Source organism: Crocodylus porosus, unplaced genomic scaffold (genome assembly GCF_001723895.1).
Source record: "Crocodylus porosus isolate Cpor-Errol unplaced genomic scaffold, CroPor_comp1, whole genome shotgun sequence".
NCBI classification, from domain to species: domain Eukaryota; kingdom Metazoa; phylum Chordata; order Crocodylia; family Crocodylidae; genus Crocodylus; species Crocodylus porosus.
Window position 1 is genome coordinate 36,100,689 of NW_017728931.1, and position 20,570 is coordinate 36,121,258.

Below are 20,570 nucleotides of genomic sequence, written 5' to 3' on the forward strand. Positions count from 1 at the left end.
GAACCCACTCTCTTCCCATTGTTTTGGGGAGTCTTTTTTGTCACCAGTGCATTTTTCTGCTCTTGGGGAGAGCTGCACATGTGAATGAATGACAGGATTAGACGGGGATTTGAGGCGCTGCCTCAGCAGGTTACAAGTAAGATGGATGGCCAATGGCAGATGTCATGTGCAGGAATATGCCCTCCCTTACCCAAGGGATTCTCAGTAATCCTGGCTTTTTATGTACAGTACATAAAGAAACTACGACTGTCACCCGTTTCTGCAGAAATGGCAGGCTAGATTTTTGCCCCTTCTTGGGAATGAGCTGGTACAAATATCACACAAACCTTCCACCTTGCAGCAGAACCAGTGTGGTCTGTCTGCACTCCAGCCCATTGCACCCTGCAGTATTTGGAAACACTAGCTGTTGCTTAATTCAGTCATTCTCCCCATCAAGAAGAGACTCTCTCTAGGAAACTTTTGAGGATGCTGAGCAAATAGGGAGGCTCATAGTTATTTTATATCTTCCCTTTTGCTAGCAGAAGCTACTTGATACAATAACATAGGGGGATTGGCTCTGCTAGGATCTACGGGGACTGCTGTCCCAGCCTTTGCTAAGGGGAGTCAGTATAGGGAATGCCTGCAGAGATGGGGGCAACTGTTTTGACAAGGTGAATGCCAGGAGCCTGCCTCAGAGGAGACCTGCTGCATCTTCCCATGGAAAGGTTGCTGTACTGATTTGTTCTTATTCTTTTAAAGGGACCATGTCAACGGGACTGATCCCGTTTCTGCCTGAAAATTCTGTACCTCCTATATTTATCAATAACACCAGTACGATTGTGACTGAAAGGAAAACCTTCCCTGTCCCTAGTTTCAGTTGGCTTGTATAATTCCTTCCCTTGCATAGTCAATCCAGTTAGTTTCTACCTAGCTGAGAGGAGCCTTGTAAATAGCAACCAAGGAGCTGAAAAAGCCCTTAAATATTTTTTAAACATATTCGGAAGAAATTAAAAAAAATTGTTTGTATGGTGCCCAATGGAGCCTCCATCTTTAATGGCCCCTGGCCTAATATGAACTTTGAAGGAATCTAATATTTAAAGGATGTTCCTTCAGAAATTGCAATGTTCCAAAGTGAGTCGTTTTAAAAGGGAAATTAAGTGTGATGGTTTCCCTTCAATCCAAAGCACACCATTGAGACTAAGTAGATGGATGTTCTTAGTGTGTAGGAACTATAAGGAATGGGAGAGGAGTACCTGGCTATGTACGTGTGCACGCGAATCTACTTCTCTCCACTGCTGTAGCCTGAACTGCTAACCTGTTACGTGAAATATTATATAAACACCGTGACAAAAAACAGCAGCACTCCTTTGAAGGTGGGATGGATTACAGAGTCCCTGGTGCAGTTAGCAATGGAGAGACAATACCTGTTCATCGAAACATGGAAAAGAAGGAAGAAGAGGAGAATCGAACGCTGGAACGAGGCCAGTGGAACAACAAGCTGGAATACGTGCTGTCTGTGGCTGGAGAGATCATTGGTCTGGGGAATGTCTGGAGGTTCCCTTACCTCTGCTACAAGAATGGTGGAGGTAAGTGCAGCCCTGGCTTTAGCCGCTAACATTAGGTACTCTCTAGCCATTGTCATACCTCCACTGTTTCTTACGGGTCTAAAGCCACCACCTGCACTTGAGAGATTTATTTCCAGCTGTACCCAGTGCTAATTTGAACCTGAGGAGTAAATGAATACAGTTTACACCAAGGCCTGATTCCAGGAGGCATCTCACATGCCCCAAGAAGTGTATTTCCTGGAGTACCAGATACTCTTGTGGCTCTGCGAGTCTCTCTGTTGAGCTGATCCTCACCTTGAGATCTGATTTGCAAAAAAAAATGAAACCAAACCCTGCTTGTGTATCAAGGGCCCTTTTACTGGAGTGGTTTCTAGGTCTGGTTGTACATGCCCCAAAGGCCCATTTACCAGTGGCTGTCACCTAAGAAGGCAGTTTCCTGAAGCTGCCTGGCACGTCTGCATGTTTCCCAGGAGGTCTTACTAGACTAAATCCTCTTGGTGCTGAACACTTCCTGGAGGGTATTTAGCATGCCCACTGGGCTCACACAAATGCTTCCAAGGGATGACGGTCACATGTTCATTATGGATTGCTCCTGTCATTTGTCAGTGGTAAATCTTTTTAAGGGAAGCACCATAAGAATGCAAATTAAGTAAACAAATGTCCACATGGGAGCCAATTTCCCAGCTGTGCCAGGTTCACAGCTAGCTTGTGTGTCACATTAGCTGTGTCTTTGTCGTGCATAGCTGGAGAAAGCATACTCATGCATGTGGAGCACCGTCTGCAGAAGAGCCCTGGATGTGCCAGTACATCTAGAGACTGTAGTGTCATTAAGCCCAGATATATGATACGAAAGAGCTGAAATGATGTTCAGAGTCTCCTCCTGCTTCTGCCAAGAAATCCAATATTAGAAATCCAATATCACTTCTATTCCTTTGTCAATCTCCTTGCACAACTATCCATATGTGCTGGTGAGAGAAAGCAGGTGTCTTGACTCAGTGTAGGGGTATGTAGGGGTGAGGTGGATTGTGCATTTGCACATGGGAAGGAGAGACTGAGAGCCTTCATTGTGATTTGTAAAACAGAGCACACAGGTGCAATATGGTTACTATTAACATTAACAGCTAGATGAAGGAGTGAGAGTGGGTGCAACTCAGCAGTAGTATTTCTATGCATCATCTTTGCAGCGAATTCCCCAGTACATTAGGTTGTGTGCGGGTGGACTGTTGTTTCGGGCTTGTGTGCGTCTTTTTAAAACAATTTTTTCTTAAGTGAAAATTGAAATCCCTATGTCCTGTCTCAAGGTTAAAGACCTTTCTCTGTTTTCTGTGGAGCATTTTTGCCAGAGAGTGGAACAGGAAATACTCTGCCTATTTGGGACTGATGATTTATTGCTCGTCAGACTCTGTAAGTTCAGGAGAGTGGGAAAATAGCACCCAGTTGTCAAGTGGCAAAGAAAGTATGCGGTGGGACCCTGCACTGAAGTCTCCTGGGTTTAACTTGGAGCAGTCCCATGGGGCTAATTAAACCACTTTCCCATCTTATCGGCATAGTAAAGAGGATTAGCCAGTTAGCTACTTTTACACTGGCTCTTGTTTTAGTACGTGCTTCTTTTTACCTGGTGGTGGGGAATTTGTTGTTGAAAGGGGATTAGAAAGGAGAATGTTTCTTGTTTTAATTTGGAAAGTTTCTTGGCTGCTAGTTGCCTGGTTTCTGCTTTCATTTGTTGTGCAGTTCCTGTGGACTCCCTACATAGCCCCAGGAGAGATCCAGGGGCAAAGTGGGAACTGCCCATGCTGAAAAGGGAGCAGCAGAGCAGCACCTTCCTGCCTCAGCTGCTGCTTGGATGTTTTAGTGAGCTCAGTGCAAGGCTGTTTTTCAAGTGCTGGAGTCCTATGAGAAAGGGGTGACCTCTAGGTAATGGGGCACACTTGGGAGACTGCAGAGGAAATTGGTTTGGTCACACAGTTGAGGGTAAAAAAAAAAAAAAAAAAAAAAGAGAGAGAGAGATGGACCTCCCTGACTTGAACATGGCTAGGGAGGATCTAGGACCAAAACAACACAAAGTTGAACATCCCCAGCCCATGATGCGTTTGGCACCTGGTATTTCTAACCATCTCTCCTGAAAGCTAGGAAAAGGATGTTTCACGTGACCTTGGCTAGCAGAGCCAAGAGGTGGTTTTCAGAAAGTCTTTCTGGAAAGAAGAGAGGAAGAGAATGTGAATGAAGTTGGGGCCTTCCGAGAAATGTATTTGAAGTGTGTGAATTAGGGCGGCTTGTTCTTTTTCCTTTGTTTTGAGTCATTTCTATGCAGCAAACAATAGTCTTCAATGTTTAGAGTTTAGTTGATGATTCAGGCTGTATATGGAGGTTGGGGGGAAAAAATCCTTCTTTATCACATGTGCTGAGATTAGTTTCTTTCCTCTGGATGGGGTCAAGCTTGCCCTAAGGAAGTTGGCCTCACTGATTGAGAAATACTAGGAAGCCCCTGCGTGTGTGCGCACACCTCCCACTGTGTCATACCCACATACACACTGCCCGCTGTTCTTGTTCTCAGACTCTTATTTGTCAGGACACACAGAGAGGTTAGAATTACAGGGATGGACAAGGGAGTTCTTATTTGGGTCAGATGCCTACTGACATCAATAGGCAAAAACTCAGTAAGGACTTTAACATTTGGCCCTGAGGCAGGATGAAAGGAGATTCAAACTGGGAAAATGAGCTAAGACTTGGCGTGCTTTGGAGCCACAGTTAAGGGTCCCTGCTTCATATTACAAAATGGAACCATGTTGTAACTTGGCTCAGGGCACGGGTGTGTCATAACTGGTTTCCCTTACAGTTGTAGTATGGATGGGGCCTAAGGTGCAAAGAGTTGTGAAATGTAGTTGTGGCCCAACAATGTTATGCCACTCTCTTTTTTTTGAGTGAGTCTGTGGAGGCAATGCCCCCTCCTCCTACTGTAGGGATACTCATGCGGTAAACCTAGTACTTAGTTAGTCTGAACCATTATTCTATACTGAGGTTTGCAACAGCTTTTTTTTTCTGTGCAGGCAGGAGGCTTGCCTTTGTGAAGTTTGGTAAAAGCTGGGCCAAAGTGAAGCTAAGATTCTGCTGGGGCTGCTGTAGCACAGAGTCCTCCTCCTTTGCTATTCAGTATATTTCTAAGAACCCAGTAAAGGGCCCATAAAGGTTTAGTGCTCAACTTTCTGGCACCTCTTACATACATGTTTATATAGTACACATCATGTGCTATCAGGTTACTAAGTGTACCCTCACATTTAAACCCTTTCAAAGTATGAAGTATCCACTAGTGTTCCAAGACAAAATAATATAATGAAGGCTGGTGGCAGGTCAGGTGTGCACATACCACTGTACCTAGGTTGGGAAAATACTAAAGTGTAGTATTTGGCTTTGCTTGAAAAGGAGATGGGGAGCAATAGGAGTGGGGTCCAGATAGCTGTGTGCATAATGACCTAGCCTCCTATCCTCATGTTTTGGGTTTACAATCATAGAATCATGGAAGTAGGGTCGGAAGGGACCTTGTAGATCTTCAAGTCCGACCCCCCGCCTGGGCGGGAGAAAAAAGAAAAAAAACTGGACTCAAATGAGTCCAGCCAGGTGGGCATCAAGCTTCTTCTTAAAGATCCCCAGGGTAGGAGCCAGCACCACTTCCCTAGGAATTTGGTTCCAGCTCCTAGCCGCCCTGACTGTGAAGCAGTTCTTGCGGATGTCTAATCTAAACCTACTCTCTAATAACTTGTGTCCATTGTTCCTTGTCATGCCAGGGGGCGCTAGGGGAAACAGTGTCTCCCCCAAACCCTTCTGGTCCCCCCCAGTGAGTTTATAGACAGTCACCAGGTCCCCCCTCAGCCTCCTCTTGTGAAGGCTGAACAGGTTCAGGTCCCGCAGTCTCTCATTGTAGGGTCTGCCCTGTTGTCCCCGGATCATGCGGGTGGCCCTCCTCTGGACCCTTTCAATGTTGTCCACATCCCTCCTGAAGTGGGGTGCACAGAACTGGATGCAGTACTCCAGCTGTGGCCTGACCAGCGTCGCATAGAGGGGGAGGATCACCTCCCTGGCTCTACTTGAGATGCACCTGTGGATGCACGACAAGGTGCGGTTAGACCTGCCAACTGTGACCTCGCATTGTTGACCCATGTTCATCTTGGAGTCAATAATGACTCCAAAATGCCTTTCTGCCTCCGTGCTCTCTTGTAGTAATGAAGGACAAATTCTGACAGGTCCTTGACTTCACAGAAAGTCTCGAGCTAAGAAGTAATAAGCATCTTCAAGTGCAGCTGGGGTGGAGGTGAGCTTGCCTTAGGAAATGACAGTTGGCACTCGTGTGTGTATATGCATGCGTGTGTGTATGTGAAGTCATTTTCAGTTCCTTCACAATTTGTGTCCCAGAAGAAGTCTGAGAACAGGGTGCCAAGAGAGGAAACCCTTGGGTTTGTTTAGGAACCATTTTTACTAATGATAGAACTAGAAATGCCCAGAGGGATCCTGAAGAAGAGGATGGCATTCAGCTCAGTCTACAAGCAGAGAAAGCCCCAGGCCAGATGGGTATTCTTGTTAGTTCGGAGGTCTCTTTAGATCAATTTGGTAGCTTGCATATAAAGGCGTTTATGTTGACAAAGCTTATTCCAGTATGGGTGATTCCTCTTTCTATACACAAATAAGATACTTCCCATATGTTGATGTAACTCGATCTATCCTAGGGAAGGCTGTATTAGTAGAACTACTCTGTACCCCTTACCAACAAAGATCCGCTATGTGCAGACAAGATTTTAATCACTCCCCACATAGTTGCTAGGTAACAAAATCTGTCCCCAGTGAATATTTATTCAAAAGATGTACTGCTTCTGTCTCAAGCTCAGGGTGTCATCCTGCTCAGACCTGGGTAGGAGAAGCTCTGGAAAAGCCAGAAATATTTCCCTTCTCTTTCCCCTGTTCATGCAGTTGAGTTAAGCTTCTTAATGTTTTATCTTGTGTTCCCAGTTTTCTTCTACACTAATGCTGATATCCTAACGCATTACTACCTACCTTCTTACAGTCAGGTGGAGTCTTGCTGACAAAGGCAGAACTAGACTAGGAAAATTAGTTTTCCGGCCCATAAAGTTATCTTTTTGGGTTGTGCCAGCCCCTCAGAAGCTGCTTCCCCAATACTCTTCCATTTACCAGTGCACTGTTCTCCAACTTATTTGAACTTTGTATATTAGATTCAGGACTGGTTTATAAGGAGGCACTATGATAGGTTATGGCTCATGCATCTAAAAAAAGAAAAAAGAGAGAGAGAAAGAAAGAGGAAAGTCTGCATTCCTTATCATGCATTGGACTGTGCAATATGGCTAAGCTTATCTTAATGTGGGAAACTTAGTAGTTACATTTCCTTCTATTTTTCAAATATTAATTGATTCTGCACTCATAAAGTTGTGGGTGGGAAGGACAGGACTGGAGATGGGATAGTTCTTGGACCTTTTCCTTAAGTTCAGTCATGCAAGACCCAGTTGTAAATATTACCTTAGCATGGATTTATCATAGGTTTGACCCATGGCTTCTCAAACATGTTTCAGTCCTATTTCACCCCCATTGCAGTTAGTTTTGCCATCACTAAAGCAGGAGCAGGAGCAGGCTGGGCTGCCAATGTTAGTAAAATGCCTTTCCCTACTTCTATTATCCTACTTTTGTTCCTGCCTTTTAAAAGATAGGTGGTAAACTGAAGAAAAACTTAAACTTAAATGGAGTGAATAGGATCAGGCTGAAATGATTATAGATGCTAATATTTTAATAGTGATAAAGGCAGTAAAAATTTGGATTTGACTTTCAAGGAAAAAAATAAGTTGCTTAAAAATCATGTGGGTTTTTTTGCCAGAAATTGAGTGTTCCTTTTAATTTAATTTGAAACACTTAGGTTTCATACTTGTTAGCTTTCTTCTGTAGCAACAGTAGCTAGAAGCTTATTGTTCTTTCTTGATAAAATGTAATGCTGAGATTCTTATATAACCACTGGGCTCCAGAAGCTGGAGCTTTTAAGAAAAACCCTGATTATCATGAGACTCATCACTATTCAGACTCTGGTTAAAACTGTGCCAGCAGCAGCTGATTATTGCTGCCAGGGTTTCCATGGCCTGTCTTCTTAGACCCCTGGCATCTGTACCATTTTGTCCCACACTGTTTTTTGAGGTCCATGCTGCCATCAGGTTCTTCCTCGGGACCTCTTCCCCTTCTCAGGGAGATTATTCAGTCCTAAGCCTAAAACAGTCACTAGTCTAACATGATTTTCTTTCCTATGTACAATGCCTGAACCTGCCAGGTGCCTTCTTCATCCCCTACCTCATCTTCCTCTTCACCTGTGGGATTCCAGTGTTTTTCCTGGAGACAGCACTAGGGCAGTATACCAGCCAGGGTGGGGTCACAGCATGGCGGAGGCTTTGCCCTCTCTTTGAAGGTAAGTAGCCCTTGGAAAGCAGACCTTTTGGCTGAGGGAGGGAGGGAGGAGAGGGACATCAGTGCAGGAATCAGGTACTGAGTCTGCAATGTCACCTGCTCTTTCCCTCTTAAAAGTGGCCCAGGTAAAACCCTCCTCACTATAAGCATATCTTGTTTTGTGAAAAATTGTTTGAAAGTGGTTTTGGTGATGCCATGGGGCTGGAATTTGTGTTTGTCCTTTCAAATCAGTTACTTATGCTTCTCATTGGGAATCCTGATGCCTCTCACAACACCCACACATGGTGCTTCAAAGTTAAGGTTGGGTATTTGATCAGTCAAATATAGTTTGGTCAATTGACTGGTCAAATATTGGCCAAAAATTGTAAAAAAAAAAAAAAAAAAAAAAAAAAATGCCAGCAGGTCTAAATAATACACAGAAAAAGCCCACACTTTTCATTAAGAAATGTGTCAAAAAATAATTTTAAAAAATCATATTTCTGCCAAGAAAACGACAAAAAGTGTAGGGTTCTTTTGTTAATTGGTTTGTTTTTTTTTGGGGGGGGGGATTGGTAAAACTGCTGTTTTCTTTGACTGGTCAAAAAGTATGCAATTGACAATATTTGACCGGTCGCTTGACCAGTTTGCCAACTCTATTGAAAGTAAAGGATCTAATAATAGTCTCCTGCACTCCTGCCTCACAGCTCCACTATTTAACCACAATGGTGCTGAAAAACTCTCCTGCCTTTCCCACTACTTTGGTCATGCTCATTCCCTCTTATCAAATCATGTCACTGGCTTTTCTTCAACTTCTGCACTGGGTGTGATATCTGGCCATGAAATTTTCCACAGTTAGAATTGTATTTAAATACTTGTATTTAAATAATACATGTCTAACCTTGATTTTTGCAAAGAATCTAAAATGTACGAGCTCTCATTTAAACTGGTGACTACATCATCATCTGAGTTTGCAGAAAGCCTGAAACCTTAGCTCCAAGTGGTGTCACCTACTGCATTCTTCCCAAAGAGTTGTTAACTTTGAAACCCAATTAGGATCTTTTTATTGTAATCTTCCCGTGTTGTGTTCATGCCTCAGTTCCAAACCCATGATTTCTTCCCAGCTACAAAAAGTTTCAATCACTTCAATTATTATCATTATTATTATCAATAATAGTACTACTAATAAAGTCCAGAATATTGAAAAGTAAAGTTTTATTGCAGAGCAATCCTGCTTAATTTTGAACTGAATGTTGGAAGAGATGCTACTTACTTTCATATTTAAAATTCATGAATTAACCTTCATATTCCAGCATACATGAAAGGGCAATGTTCAGACAGTGATGCCGGGCAGTGTAAAAGGCAGGGGAAGTTAGCTGCAGCACTCGCTCAGACTGTCAGAGTACATGGGTCACCTGGTGGGCCTGAACTACTAGTGGTATAAATTTCTGTTTCGTTAGGTGAGCAGGTGACTCTCCAACCAGTTGTGTCAAAACAATCCACATAGCTGTGCAAAGTTCAAGCTCGCAGCCCTTCCTAGGGCTTGGCTTTATTAAACATATCAGTGATAAAATAACACAAAGATTGGTTCACACCTTTCCCTAGGCGTGGCTGTTCCTAGGGTTTCTTCCTCAGGATTGCGCAGTTCACCTACGGATCCTCTCGTACCAGATAACTACTCCTCTCTCCAGGTGCACTAGCAAGTTGCCTGCAGAACCCTTTTGCCAGCAAATAGGCAGTGGTCTTCCCAGCACACACTGGTACTAGAGTAGCTCAGAGCAGTCTATGTAGGATGTTCTCTTGTTCTGAGAGATCACTGGTGAGAATTTTGCTGGGAGATATTTGCAGACAGAGAAGCTCCTACATCATTCCCTAACATGGGTGTCTGATGCCTCTTGAGTCGGCGACCGGGGGGGGTCCCCCGTGGCCGATCTCACTCTCCGTAAAAGCAGCTGCGCTGCTTCCAGAAGTGGCATGGTCCCGCTGGCTAAACAGAGTGTGGCCTGACAGGGGGTGCACCGGCACTTTTGTGGGGGGATGCACGTGCACCCCCGTGTACCCTCTACGCATTGCCCTGTTCCCTAATGTGAGTTCTGAGTGAAATAGCTTGAAGCACACTGTGTGTTAGGGCTGAGCAAAGCTTTGGTCCCTGATTCAAATTGGGCTGAATCTCTGCCGAATCCGTGGCCAAATCTCCAAATCTGAATTGAATCAGAGAACCCTTTAATCTCTCTGAATCGAATCAGAACCCTCCAAATTGATTCAGAGAGATATGGAAAGATTTGGCAATTTGAACATAGATGCAGCTTTAAACGTTTTTCTTCTACATAGCTCTAGGTAGCAGGCGGCTCATGAATGCTGCGATGCTGGGGTGCATGAAGTGTCCCACAGGAGTGCGGGGGGCTCCCCAGCATACTCAGCAGCAGACCTGGAAGTGCTTCTGGTCCACCTCTGGGTACGCTGGGAGGTGCACGGGGGCCTCCCCCACCCTCACGCTCCCCTGGCTTGGTGACTCATGCCTCCTGGGTCTGGCAGGGGGCACCTGGGGGTCCCACTGTGGCTGATCACTAAGCCGGGTGGGGGCTCAAAGTAAAGAATCTAAGAGTATATTTGCAGACAGAGAAGCTCCTACATCATTCCCTAACATGGGTGTCTGATGCCTCTTGAGTCAGTGACCAGGGGGGAGGGGGTCCTGGAAGTGGACCAGAAGTATTTCCAGTCTGCTTCTGGGTTTGCCGCCGAGCATGTGGAGGGTCCTTGCCCTCCTGTGGGGCACTCCATGCACCCCAGCATCACAGCATTCACAAGCTGTGCTGGTACCTCAAGGTATATAGAAAAAACTTTTAAAGTTGTGTCTATGTCTAATCGCTGATTCTCTGAATCAGCATCAAACCTTCAGATTCGGATTCGGCCTAATCGAATCAGGGACAGCGATCTGAATCAACTAATTGAATCACTGTCCCTGATTCAGGCTGAATCCAAATCCAAATCCGAATCAAATAGGGCCAGCTTTGCACACACCTACCGTGTGTCGCATGGCAGTCCCAGCAGCTGTGTTTGGGTTGAACATGCAGGAGATCCTCATAAAAAGAAAGCCCCTGTGCCTACAGAGCCATTGACATCCAGTGGAATTTTGAATGTTAATCCATAGACGTCATGTCCATAGAGTTTTACATCATAATCCATAAGAGTTCATAATCCATAGAATTCTAATTTTTTGCATGTAATCCATAGACTTGGCTTTTCTCCAAGGCAATTTGCTGGCACATGTTTGTTTCAAGTGCTCATGGAAGTGTAGTTCTTTCTTTCCTCTCCTGTACTTGTTAGTCTTTTAGCAGGCTCAGATCAGTGGCTGTCCACCATTTCCATGGTGGAGCCCTCTCACCTATCTGACTGGAGGCTAGTTAGGATTTCCCTTGCTGTTCTGCTATGTGGGAAGCAGTGCCAGATTGACATGCTGAGGCCCTAAACAATATCCAGCTTAAGAGGCCCCATATGATAAAAACAATCCATGAAATCCACGCAAATGGATTTTCATGATATTTTAAGATGAATGATTGTTATTTCTGCACAAATTTATGAGCTCAATATGAATAATAACTGTGGAGCTATATATGAATATTTTTGTCATATTTGAATGAAAATGTCCAGGTTTTTCTTTTCTTATTTAGAGGCCCCTCGCACTGAGGCCTTAAGATGTAGTTTAACTATCTTAAGCCTAAATCTGGCACTGGTAGGAAGGCAGGAGTGGTTGTAAAACCCTGATGCCTACAAGAAACTTCTATAAAGTTTCCATCTTACAAGATGAGAGCCCCTCTTTTCCCCCACAAATGCCATGATCAGACAAAACAGGGGGGAGGCATTCTGGATTACACTGGGAAGAGGGTAATGGAAGGATTGATTGCCATGCCAGTGTATAGAGCATGCCATGGACACTTCAAAATAAAGGATGAAAATTAGGAGGAGGTGGGCAATGGAAAGAAAATAGGAGCAGTATGCAATTTGCAGAGCAAGCAGCAAAAAACAGGACAGTGCAATGCTCTGGCCATGAGGCCTGGCCAGGTCACATTCATCTACTTGTTTATCAATACACAGGACCTTCTTTCTGCAGGAATTGGTTATGCCTCCCAGGTGATCGTCGTACTCTTGAACTTCTATTACATTATTGTCCTGGCCTGGGCTTTATTTTATCTCTTCAGTTCATTCACCATAGATCTTCCCTGGGGCAGCTGTGACCATGAATGGAACACAGGTAACTCTGGATTTCCTCCTCTGTCTCATTTCCCCCCTGGCTACCATCAGCTCTCTGGGAAAAATCTGTTGCTAGCAAATACCATCCAACCTGAGAAATTAGTTCCTCCCTTGCAAGGATGGCTATTAAACAATGATGTCACACAGACTTTCCCTTGCTGTTCCAGCAATGGATCCCACCTGTAAAGATGAGACTTCCCCTTATGGATGGAGGAGGTATTCACTCTAGTTTTATTCAGTCCTTTGCCTTTTTTTGTGCTCTACCTGAGTGATGGGACATTTATATACCTTGGAGGGAAAAGGGGAATTTATAACTTTCTTATGATTCAGTGATAGGTCTCTTCTCCCTAGCAGTGGTGTGCCCTGGAGAAGGACCTTTCTTTCTGAGCATCAGTGAGGACTCCAGAGTCATTGAGTTTTATCTTGCTTGGGGGGAAGAGGGATCTACCCATTTTCCTAGGGATTCTGGTATTCCAGTTGCATCCATTTACATGTTCTCTCCTTGGGCCTGTCCTGCAGGGAACTGCATGGAATTTCAGAAGACAAACTCTTCTCTAAATGTGACGACTGAAAATGCCACCTCCCCTGTCATTGAATTCTGGGAGTAAGTGAACAACCTATGTTTCCATGATCCCTCTGGGGGTTACCAACAATGACCATCCACTCTGTGATAGCACTTCTTGCCAGTGAAAAAATTCCAGGGCTTTCAGAACCAAAGCAGCGACCCCGCAGGCTGTGCAACATATAGGGTAGCTAGTGGGGACAAATGTTTATTATGCTGCTGTTAATCTGGAGTAATTACAGTGGGGATAATAGTTTTCTTCTGGATTTACTGAGGCATCTTGAATTTCTTGCGTTTTGAAACAAGGTTTGTTCACAAGGATGAAATCTCACTGATGTCAATGAGGCCACCGTGCAGACTTAACTCTTGCTGTCCTTTCTCCCTTCTGTGTTTTTGGGCTTGCTCTATTTGTTTGTTCTCTTTTTCACCTATTTTTCCTTCCCCCTTTTTGTTATAATGGTCTTTACCTGATTATTTTTCTCTCCCCACCAATCCCTCCTTCCCATGTCAGAACGAGAGGTTGTTTTACACTTTCAGTTCAAAATCTCTTTAAAACACATTGGGCCAAAATCATCCTTGATGTGAACTGCACCGAGATGATGTAGTTGCACCAATGGAGTGACATTAGCCTCAGGGTACTTTGCCATGTATAGTCATTTGCTTTGCTTCCAGCTGCTTTGCTGTGGATGACCTTGGTAACTGCATCCAAGGCCTGTGTAAAAATGCTCAGACTATGGTAACACTGACTTCAGAGCTGGTAATGGGGATATAGCACAGGTGATCCATACCACTTTTTCTGGGTTTGTTTTGCAAGGTTGGACTTACTCAACTTAAGGTCTCTTGAATGAAAGGCCTTTTAACAAACGGTATGCTGCTGAATGAGAAGAGTAGGGAGGTACCTTTTTGTGTTAGTGCTGGCATATGATATTATACCCTGGTAGATGGTGAATTTTGTATATGATCTTTCTGTGCTGCTGACAACAAGCAGCATATTTTGCCTCAAGGTAGGTAGTAAGCATGAGCTATCCTGAAGGGAAAATGTAGTTTAGACAAAGACTTTAGTTTTACCCTAAGCTAAACTCACCAAAATCAATCCAAATGGTGGTAGCTTATCCCATTTCTTATCTTCACTGCCCCCACCCCTTGGGGTAGCTCATGCATGTTAATTAGCCCTATGTAAAAAATACAGATTTTCTTAGTAGTTAAGAGAAAAAAAGGCCTACTGGCTTGTGATCACTTACGAGTCCAACCACCCCTTGGGAAATAGGGATGATTTAGCAGTGTCTTGGCCAACTTTCAGTGGGGGTAAACTTCCTTCTGCCATCATGAGTTTTCCTTGCAGATTTAGATGGACATATTCAATCTCACTTTCAGTCTTAGATCAAGGTATAATCTTGCTCTGTATTGTTGAACAGCTACCTGAGGGAGCCAGGGCCAGATTAATCCCTTAGTAGGCCCTAGGCAAACAAACTTGTGGGTCCCAGGCAGGTTGAGACCCCCCCGCCCCCCCCGGCACTGCCGCCCGTGGAGAGCAGGGCTCGGAGTTGCCACTAGGAACCAGCCATGGCTTCAGCAGCAAGGCTGGCAGAGGGGAAAGGAAGGGAAGGGAGGCACATGGGGAGGCAGATTGGTGCCATCACCATGGAGGGAAGAACCAGGATGCCCTGCAGCTCAGGGCCTAGGCATGTGCCTAGTTTGCCTGTGCGTTAACCTGGCCCTGATGACAACTCCTATTCAGCAGCAAGCCAAATGATTCATATATACACATTCTTGCCTACAAACACAATGGGATCTTTTTGGAGTGGAGGGTGCTTGTAACCCATTACAAACTGTTAATGCACCCAGTCTACTTTTTCCCCCTATTAATGCTTCCCTCTCCACTAAACAGTCTTGCAGCTCCCTGGCCCTCTCTGGGCCTGTGTTTATGCTCCGATTGTTTCCTGTCCCATGCTGTTTTTTCTTGGCTCATTCTTCCTGGGGTTGGTGGCTGAAAGGCTGAAGTTAAAATCAGTGTTTAATCAGTTCTGTGTTACTGGGGCATCCACACATGGGACTGGACATTTCCGTTCTCCCAGCTCCTCTGATCTCTGTGGCCTCTGTCGCAGGATCTGTTCTCACTCTCACAGGAATGCAGGCATTGAGTATGGAGGGGGAAGGCTACCAGTTTGCTTGAAAGACATAAATCTGCATTACACTCTGCTTCTGTGGATCCCTGTAACTCCCTCCGCAGCCTGCAGTAGAACACTTAAATGTCCTTTCCCAACATTGAAGGCACCTCAAAAGGTTTGGGAACTCATTATTTGGGTTAAAGTAGGCACAAATTGAGTTCAGAGACCTCTTACAATAGACTACCAGCATACAGGTAGTAGGGAAAAGTTCCTGCACCAAAGAGGTGAGGCAAAGGGTGGGCCAGGGTGTTGGTTGTGGGGAGTGGGAGGGAGGGTAGGCAGGGAGGACCAACAGTGGTAAGCGTTTGGCTTAAGTAGGTCATTGTCAGCTGGAACTAGAATGCAGGCCTTCTGATTTCAAGGCCTCTGCAGGTCCACCAGGCCACTGTCTTCTATGCTGGGTAGCTGAGGAATGTCTATTGGCCTCTCCTGAGGTGCACAGGGTGGAATCAGGGTTTGCTTCTCCCTAAACTGCAAAGGTATTTTATGGTTATTGTTGAGAATTGGCCTAGGCACTGAAGATCTTGTGACTGACCTCTGCAAGACTCAGCATCTGTGTGCCTTCTTTCCCTCCAGGAGGAGAGTGTTAAAGATTTCCAATGGCATAGAGCACATGGGGAGCCTGCGCTGGGAGTTGGCACTTTGCCTCCTGCTTGCGTGGATCATTTGCTACTTCTGCATCTGGAAGGGAGTCAAGTCCACAGGCAAGGTGAGTACCTGGCTTTGGCCTGGTTCTCTCCATCAGTCAGAGGTGCTGCAGTGATTTCTGCACCCAGTTCTCTTATGTCTGAAGAGAACTTGTGACCTTCTCTTGAGCTGGCTCAAGAACTTAGGCTCAGCTATTAAGACATCACACACCAGACCCTGGAGCCTGGCTTGCAAGAAATGGAACCTTCCCTGCTGGCTTCCAGCCTCACAAAAGAGGACCCAGTTTCCCCTGATAGCTATCCCATCACACCAACACATCTTGGCACCCCTTCCCTCAGATGCTAGATAAAGGAGCCTTTAAAGGTCTAGAGCCCCTTTGTGCCTCGCATACAAGGTGTCTTCCATTTCCCATTCCAAGACACCCTCCCCGCCTTCATCTAAGAGCATCTCTATATGAGTGCTCCAGTTTTGGAGCAGCCTGATTTGTGGTGCCTGCAAGAACTGATTTTGAAAGAGGACAAACGTGTATAAGCACTCCCAAAGCCCAGACAGGGGTATCTGTATCCCAGGTCCTTTAATAAAGGATGGAGAGGACCACAGAAATTGGAAGCAGATGTTACCTGCACCACAGAAGACAAGGTTTTAGTCATGTGTTTATAGGACCTCTTGGCATCATCAGAGAAAAGGTTTAAGTGGCAATTACTGTGGTCAAGTAGTGGGCAGGACAGGAAGGGAGATGGGTAGAATGGGAGTGAAGAAAGATTAACTTCTCTATTTCATAACAAGGGCCACAGCATAATCTCAGCAGCCAAACCCCTTGCACTCTCCTCTGTGGTGATAGAGGTGTCAGTAAATTGTTATAGTCAACTGAGCTGTGTTTCCTTGAGTGCTTTGTTTTGTCTTACTCTTTCCCTTTGGGAAAAAGGGCTATGTGGCTGTCTTGTTTTGTCTTTGTCTTTATGACTCTATCTCATCCTTTCCTTGTCTCCTGGATCTTTCTTGCAGAACATGCTTCTGTCCTTTTCATTTAAGCTCATTTGCTAGGTTCTACTATCCCCTCCTGAAGATATGCCTCTTGAGTGCTCCTGGCCAGCTTTGTTTGGAGTCAGCAAGAGCAGATGGAAGTAAAAAGGTTTTATTAACCAAATGTGTTTTGCAAGTGCGCTTTAAACAAGCCATAAACTATTACATGGCTGTTAATGGTTTTCCTATACTCCGAATGGCCTGAGCACCTGGCAAACCTCACAGAAAAATCAGGTGACTTGAAGAGTTGATGTTTTCTGGTTTTTGCAAAGCAAAATCTGACATAAAACAGGTGAGCTACTTCCTGCTGTGGTTTGGTGGAAGAAGGCAAGGCTTTGAGAGTGCGTGGACTATTAGCTGACACACTAAAGCACAACAAATTTACTAATGAATATGCTAAGCCAGAAGCAAACCTAGTTTATACTAGATACAGATTCCATGAGACGATAACTAAAAGAAACAGTGAGAGTGAAAACCTTGGCAGAGTTTTTATCTAGAGAGAAAACTAGTCAATAGAAAGCTTCCTTAGAAATAGACATGTTAGTGCTGATACACTAGCGAAAATCTGGCTGGGGAAGGATTGGCCATTATTCTGGAGTTACTGATTGTCAAGAGAGACAGAGGGAACAGAAATCACTCATGCTAAAAGCAGCAGCAGCAGCACCATACATCTAAAGACAGATGTTGTACACATAACTAGTGAAAGGAAGAGACATTAGTACAGACGTTTTTTCTGCAGATGGTTGTCACAGATGGAATCACTTTGCAGAGGCATGTGAATGGAATTCAAAGAAAATGATGGACACTTCTGATCAGCATGTGATACAATCTTTCTGATCCCTGCAAGGTTTAAAGTAAGTAAGATAGTGCTAATAAAGCTCAAGAAATAAAAAGATTGTGTCAGAGCCAAGCAATTTCATAATATCTCATTGGATCCAGATGTTCATACTGTTCATAAGTCTGGCTCGCTTACATTAGAAGACACATTTCTCCACAATCAGACCTTCAGTTTCAATATAGACCCTAATCACCACTGAGCAAAAAGGCTAAAGATAAAGCAAATGCAAACTACAAAGCAGATGTGAAACTTCAGTAATGAAGTCTGAATTATGCACTTTTGAAGCCTTGGGCTATACCATTTTGGAATCGTATCCAGACCTGGAATTTATATAAGTGGTATTATTTTTTTAGGCCCAACTGAGAATACATAATCGGATATTTAGGCAAAACACAGAAATAAATGTAAAGCAGTTATACTGTTTTCATCAGAAGCTTGTTTTAATCTTTTTCAGTCCCTTACATAGAATGAGAGATCAATTATATTCAGTAGTCATCTGCAGCAGGAATTAGATTGCATGGTAAATATAGTCTAATAATTAAGTGACGGAGAGTAGACCATGTTAACTCGCTAAATGTAGAAAAGCCCTGTCTTAAATGAGTGATAAACATCTGCTACTGTTTGAAACTCTCTGTGTGGGGTGTAAGGTCAGAGCATCACACACACTCTCTTGGAAAATTCATTATGAATGACTGCAAATGTTGCTGATCTGGGTTTCTTTACTTGCCCCTATGGCATTATTTGAGTATGAGATGAAATCTGAACGTATGAAGGACACCTAAGCTGCAGGCATCAAGAACAACATTCTTGTAATTCCTCACTTCAAGTGAGGATATAATGCAAACATTTTTGCCCTGTCATATCCTAAAGTGATGCACAGAAAAAAAGTGTGAATCTGGATTTCAAGAAAAGCATGATTTGCATTTCAGTATAAAGCAGTATAGACCCTGCCTTACTGCAGATAGAACGAATCGGTAGCCAGCAAAGCAACTATGGCAGATCATGAAACTGCCTCTTAACCTTACAAAAGCAAAATATAGTCTTCTATAGATGGAAAACAGGATTTTTTCTTAGACTGAGTGCTATTTCTGGAAGAAACCCTCTTTTCACTGGAATCCAGTCCCTGCCCAAGGCTTTTCATTGCTGTTGCAATAAAAATAATTGATAATCCTACTAAAATAAATTAATAAAGTACTTACCTTGATCCCAACAAGGAACTAACTCTACAAGCAGAGGTGGTGCAGCAATGCTCTAGGGAGTTTGGCTGCTATGTTATATATGAAAATCCTTCATGCCACCATAACAAATATCATGTACAAATGAGGAAGCAAGCTATATGAAACTAGATTTGGATGCAAGCACTTTCAACAACATATGTAAAGTACTATAGTTGAATCCAACTCTCAACTGCTTAGACCAGTTTGGAGGAAACCACTTGTTGGACCCCTGTCCATATTACAAGATAAACTCTCCAGCTGCAGAAAGATAATGGTCTTATATATTGCCCAGGAAAATATACATCCTTTATGGACATTGGTATCTGTGCCAACACCAATGTTGGGATCAGTATGCAGGCACATAATCAGGAAATCATGGAAATTAGAGGCAACTGAGAAGGAAGATTAAATAGACGAATGATTTGGAACAAATAACATACATAACATGGATGTGCAGACACTAGGAAGATTATTTCATGTCCTTGTGTAAGGATGGACTTTTGCTTTTGGATGGCATGTCTTCCCTGTCTGTAAAGGAACAGTTACCATTTAAAGTGGAAAACCTTGTCCTGAAGAGATTAAATCATGAATAGTTACCATGTAACAGTTGCCATCACATTACAACAAAATAGGTGAATGTGAATCCTAACTAAGCACATACACGTGAAAAAATCCAGAGGCCACTTGGTGCATTCTTTTGGCTTAATATACTTCAACAAGTTAAGCAACTTTTTGGAAGACGTTCACTATGGCTTAAAAAGTATATGGAGAAATGCAAGAAAAGCACAGCGCAACACTACGTGAAATGCAAGTAAACCAATGGGAGCCCTTGGGCATAATTTGTTTATGTGGAAACACAGGCTACAGTGTGTCATTGTTATCAAATCCTGTAGTAATTAGCCTGAATAATCCCCAAAGTACCACAGTAATCTCAAAATTGAAGGTTATATTTGCCAAACATGGAATCCCTGAAAGTATTAACTCTGATCTTGGCCGTCAATATTCCTCCAAACAACGCAGCTATTTTACTGAAGTGAAAGATTCCAAACACGTCTGAGTAAATCCATATTATCCATGGGACAAGCATGAGAACAGTAAGAAGTGTTGCATCAAGCAACAGCTAGATACCCCCACCCTGTCTGGGTCTAAGCGTCAGGATGCTTCTGTTAACAGACCCATATCATTCTGTCCTGCTGAAAATGAGATGCCTTTGTTTCATGTTGCTCTCTACCTAGGAACACCTGCAACGTGAAGCAGCAAGTATAAGACATAGGCTAGTTGCTTGCTCCATGGTTGAATGCTGGTGCTTCAGCACAGGTGAGACAGGATGGTGGCCACTGGAAGTATTTTGCTTTGCAAGAGGCAAATTGTGTAGTAGGAATAAAAACAAACATTAATGCACCTCTAATTTGGTCTAGGTGCCAGAAAACCATTGAGTTCTCCAAACCTGTTCACTCCATCTTTACTGTAATGGAACTAGAGTATCAGAAACTGATAGGCACACCTATCAGAATGGGACTTGTAGGCATTGTTTTTCTACTGACAATCACAAACTGAGCTTCTGTAAGTATTGAATGGATCTATGTTGCCCTCTTGACATTGAGAAGCACCTATATCTATTTGTTTACCTGATATGCCTGACCAGAAAAGCTCAGGGAAATTTTAGACTGCAGGGTTTTAGATGGAACAGCATGATGTAAATGGACTGCTGTCTTAAAGCCTCCAGGCAGCAGAGGTAGGTTCTTTACACCAAAAAGAGCTGTAATGATTATTCCTTCCTTCGAGGTATGATTCACCTCAAACCAATTCTTTGGTGATATTATACTATGAAGGGATGTATTAAGTTGGGCTACTGTTACCTGCACGCATCTCATGGGTTTATTTAGATAATGAGAA

The 20,570-nt window shown here is 43.7% G+C and overlaps 1 protein-coding gene across 1 annotated transcript in view; it reads left to right on the top strand.

Moving 5' to 3' along the window:
• Window positions 1–20,570, top strand: part of LOC109316473 (sodium- and chloride-dependent GABA transporter 2-like) — a 48,026-nt gene that overhangs the window by 235 nt on the left and 27,221 nt on the right. Inside the window, exons 2-6 of the mRNA XM_019544590.1 lie at window positions 1,281–1,565; window positions 7,858–7,992; window positions 12,079–12,219; window positions 12,738–12,822; window positions 15,525–15,657. Coding sequence (XP_019400135.1) covers window positions 1,358–1,565; window positions 7,858–7,992; window positions 12,079–12,219; window positions 12,738–12,822; window positions 15,525–15,657 — 702 coding nt within the window. The 5' untranslated portion in view covers window positions 1,281–1,357. The remainder of the gene's footprint in view (window positions 1–1,280; window positions 1,566–7,857; window positions 7,993–12,078; window positions 12,220–12,737; window positions 12,823–15,524; window positions 15,658–20,570) is intronic.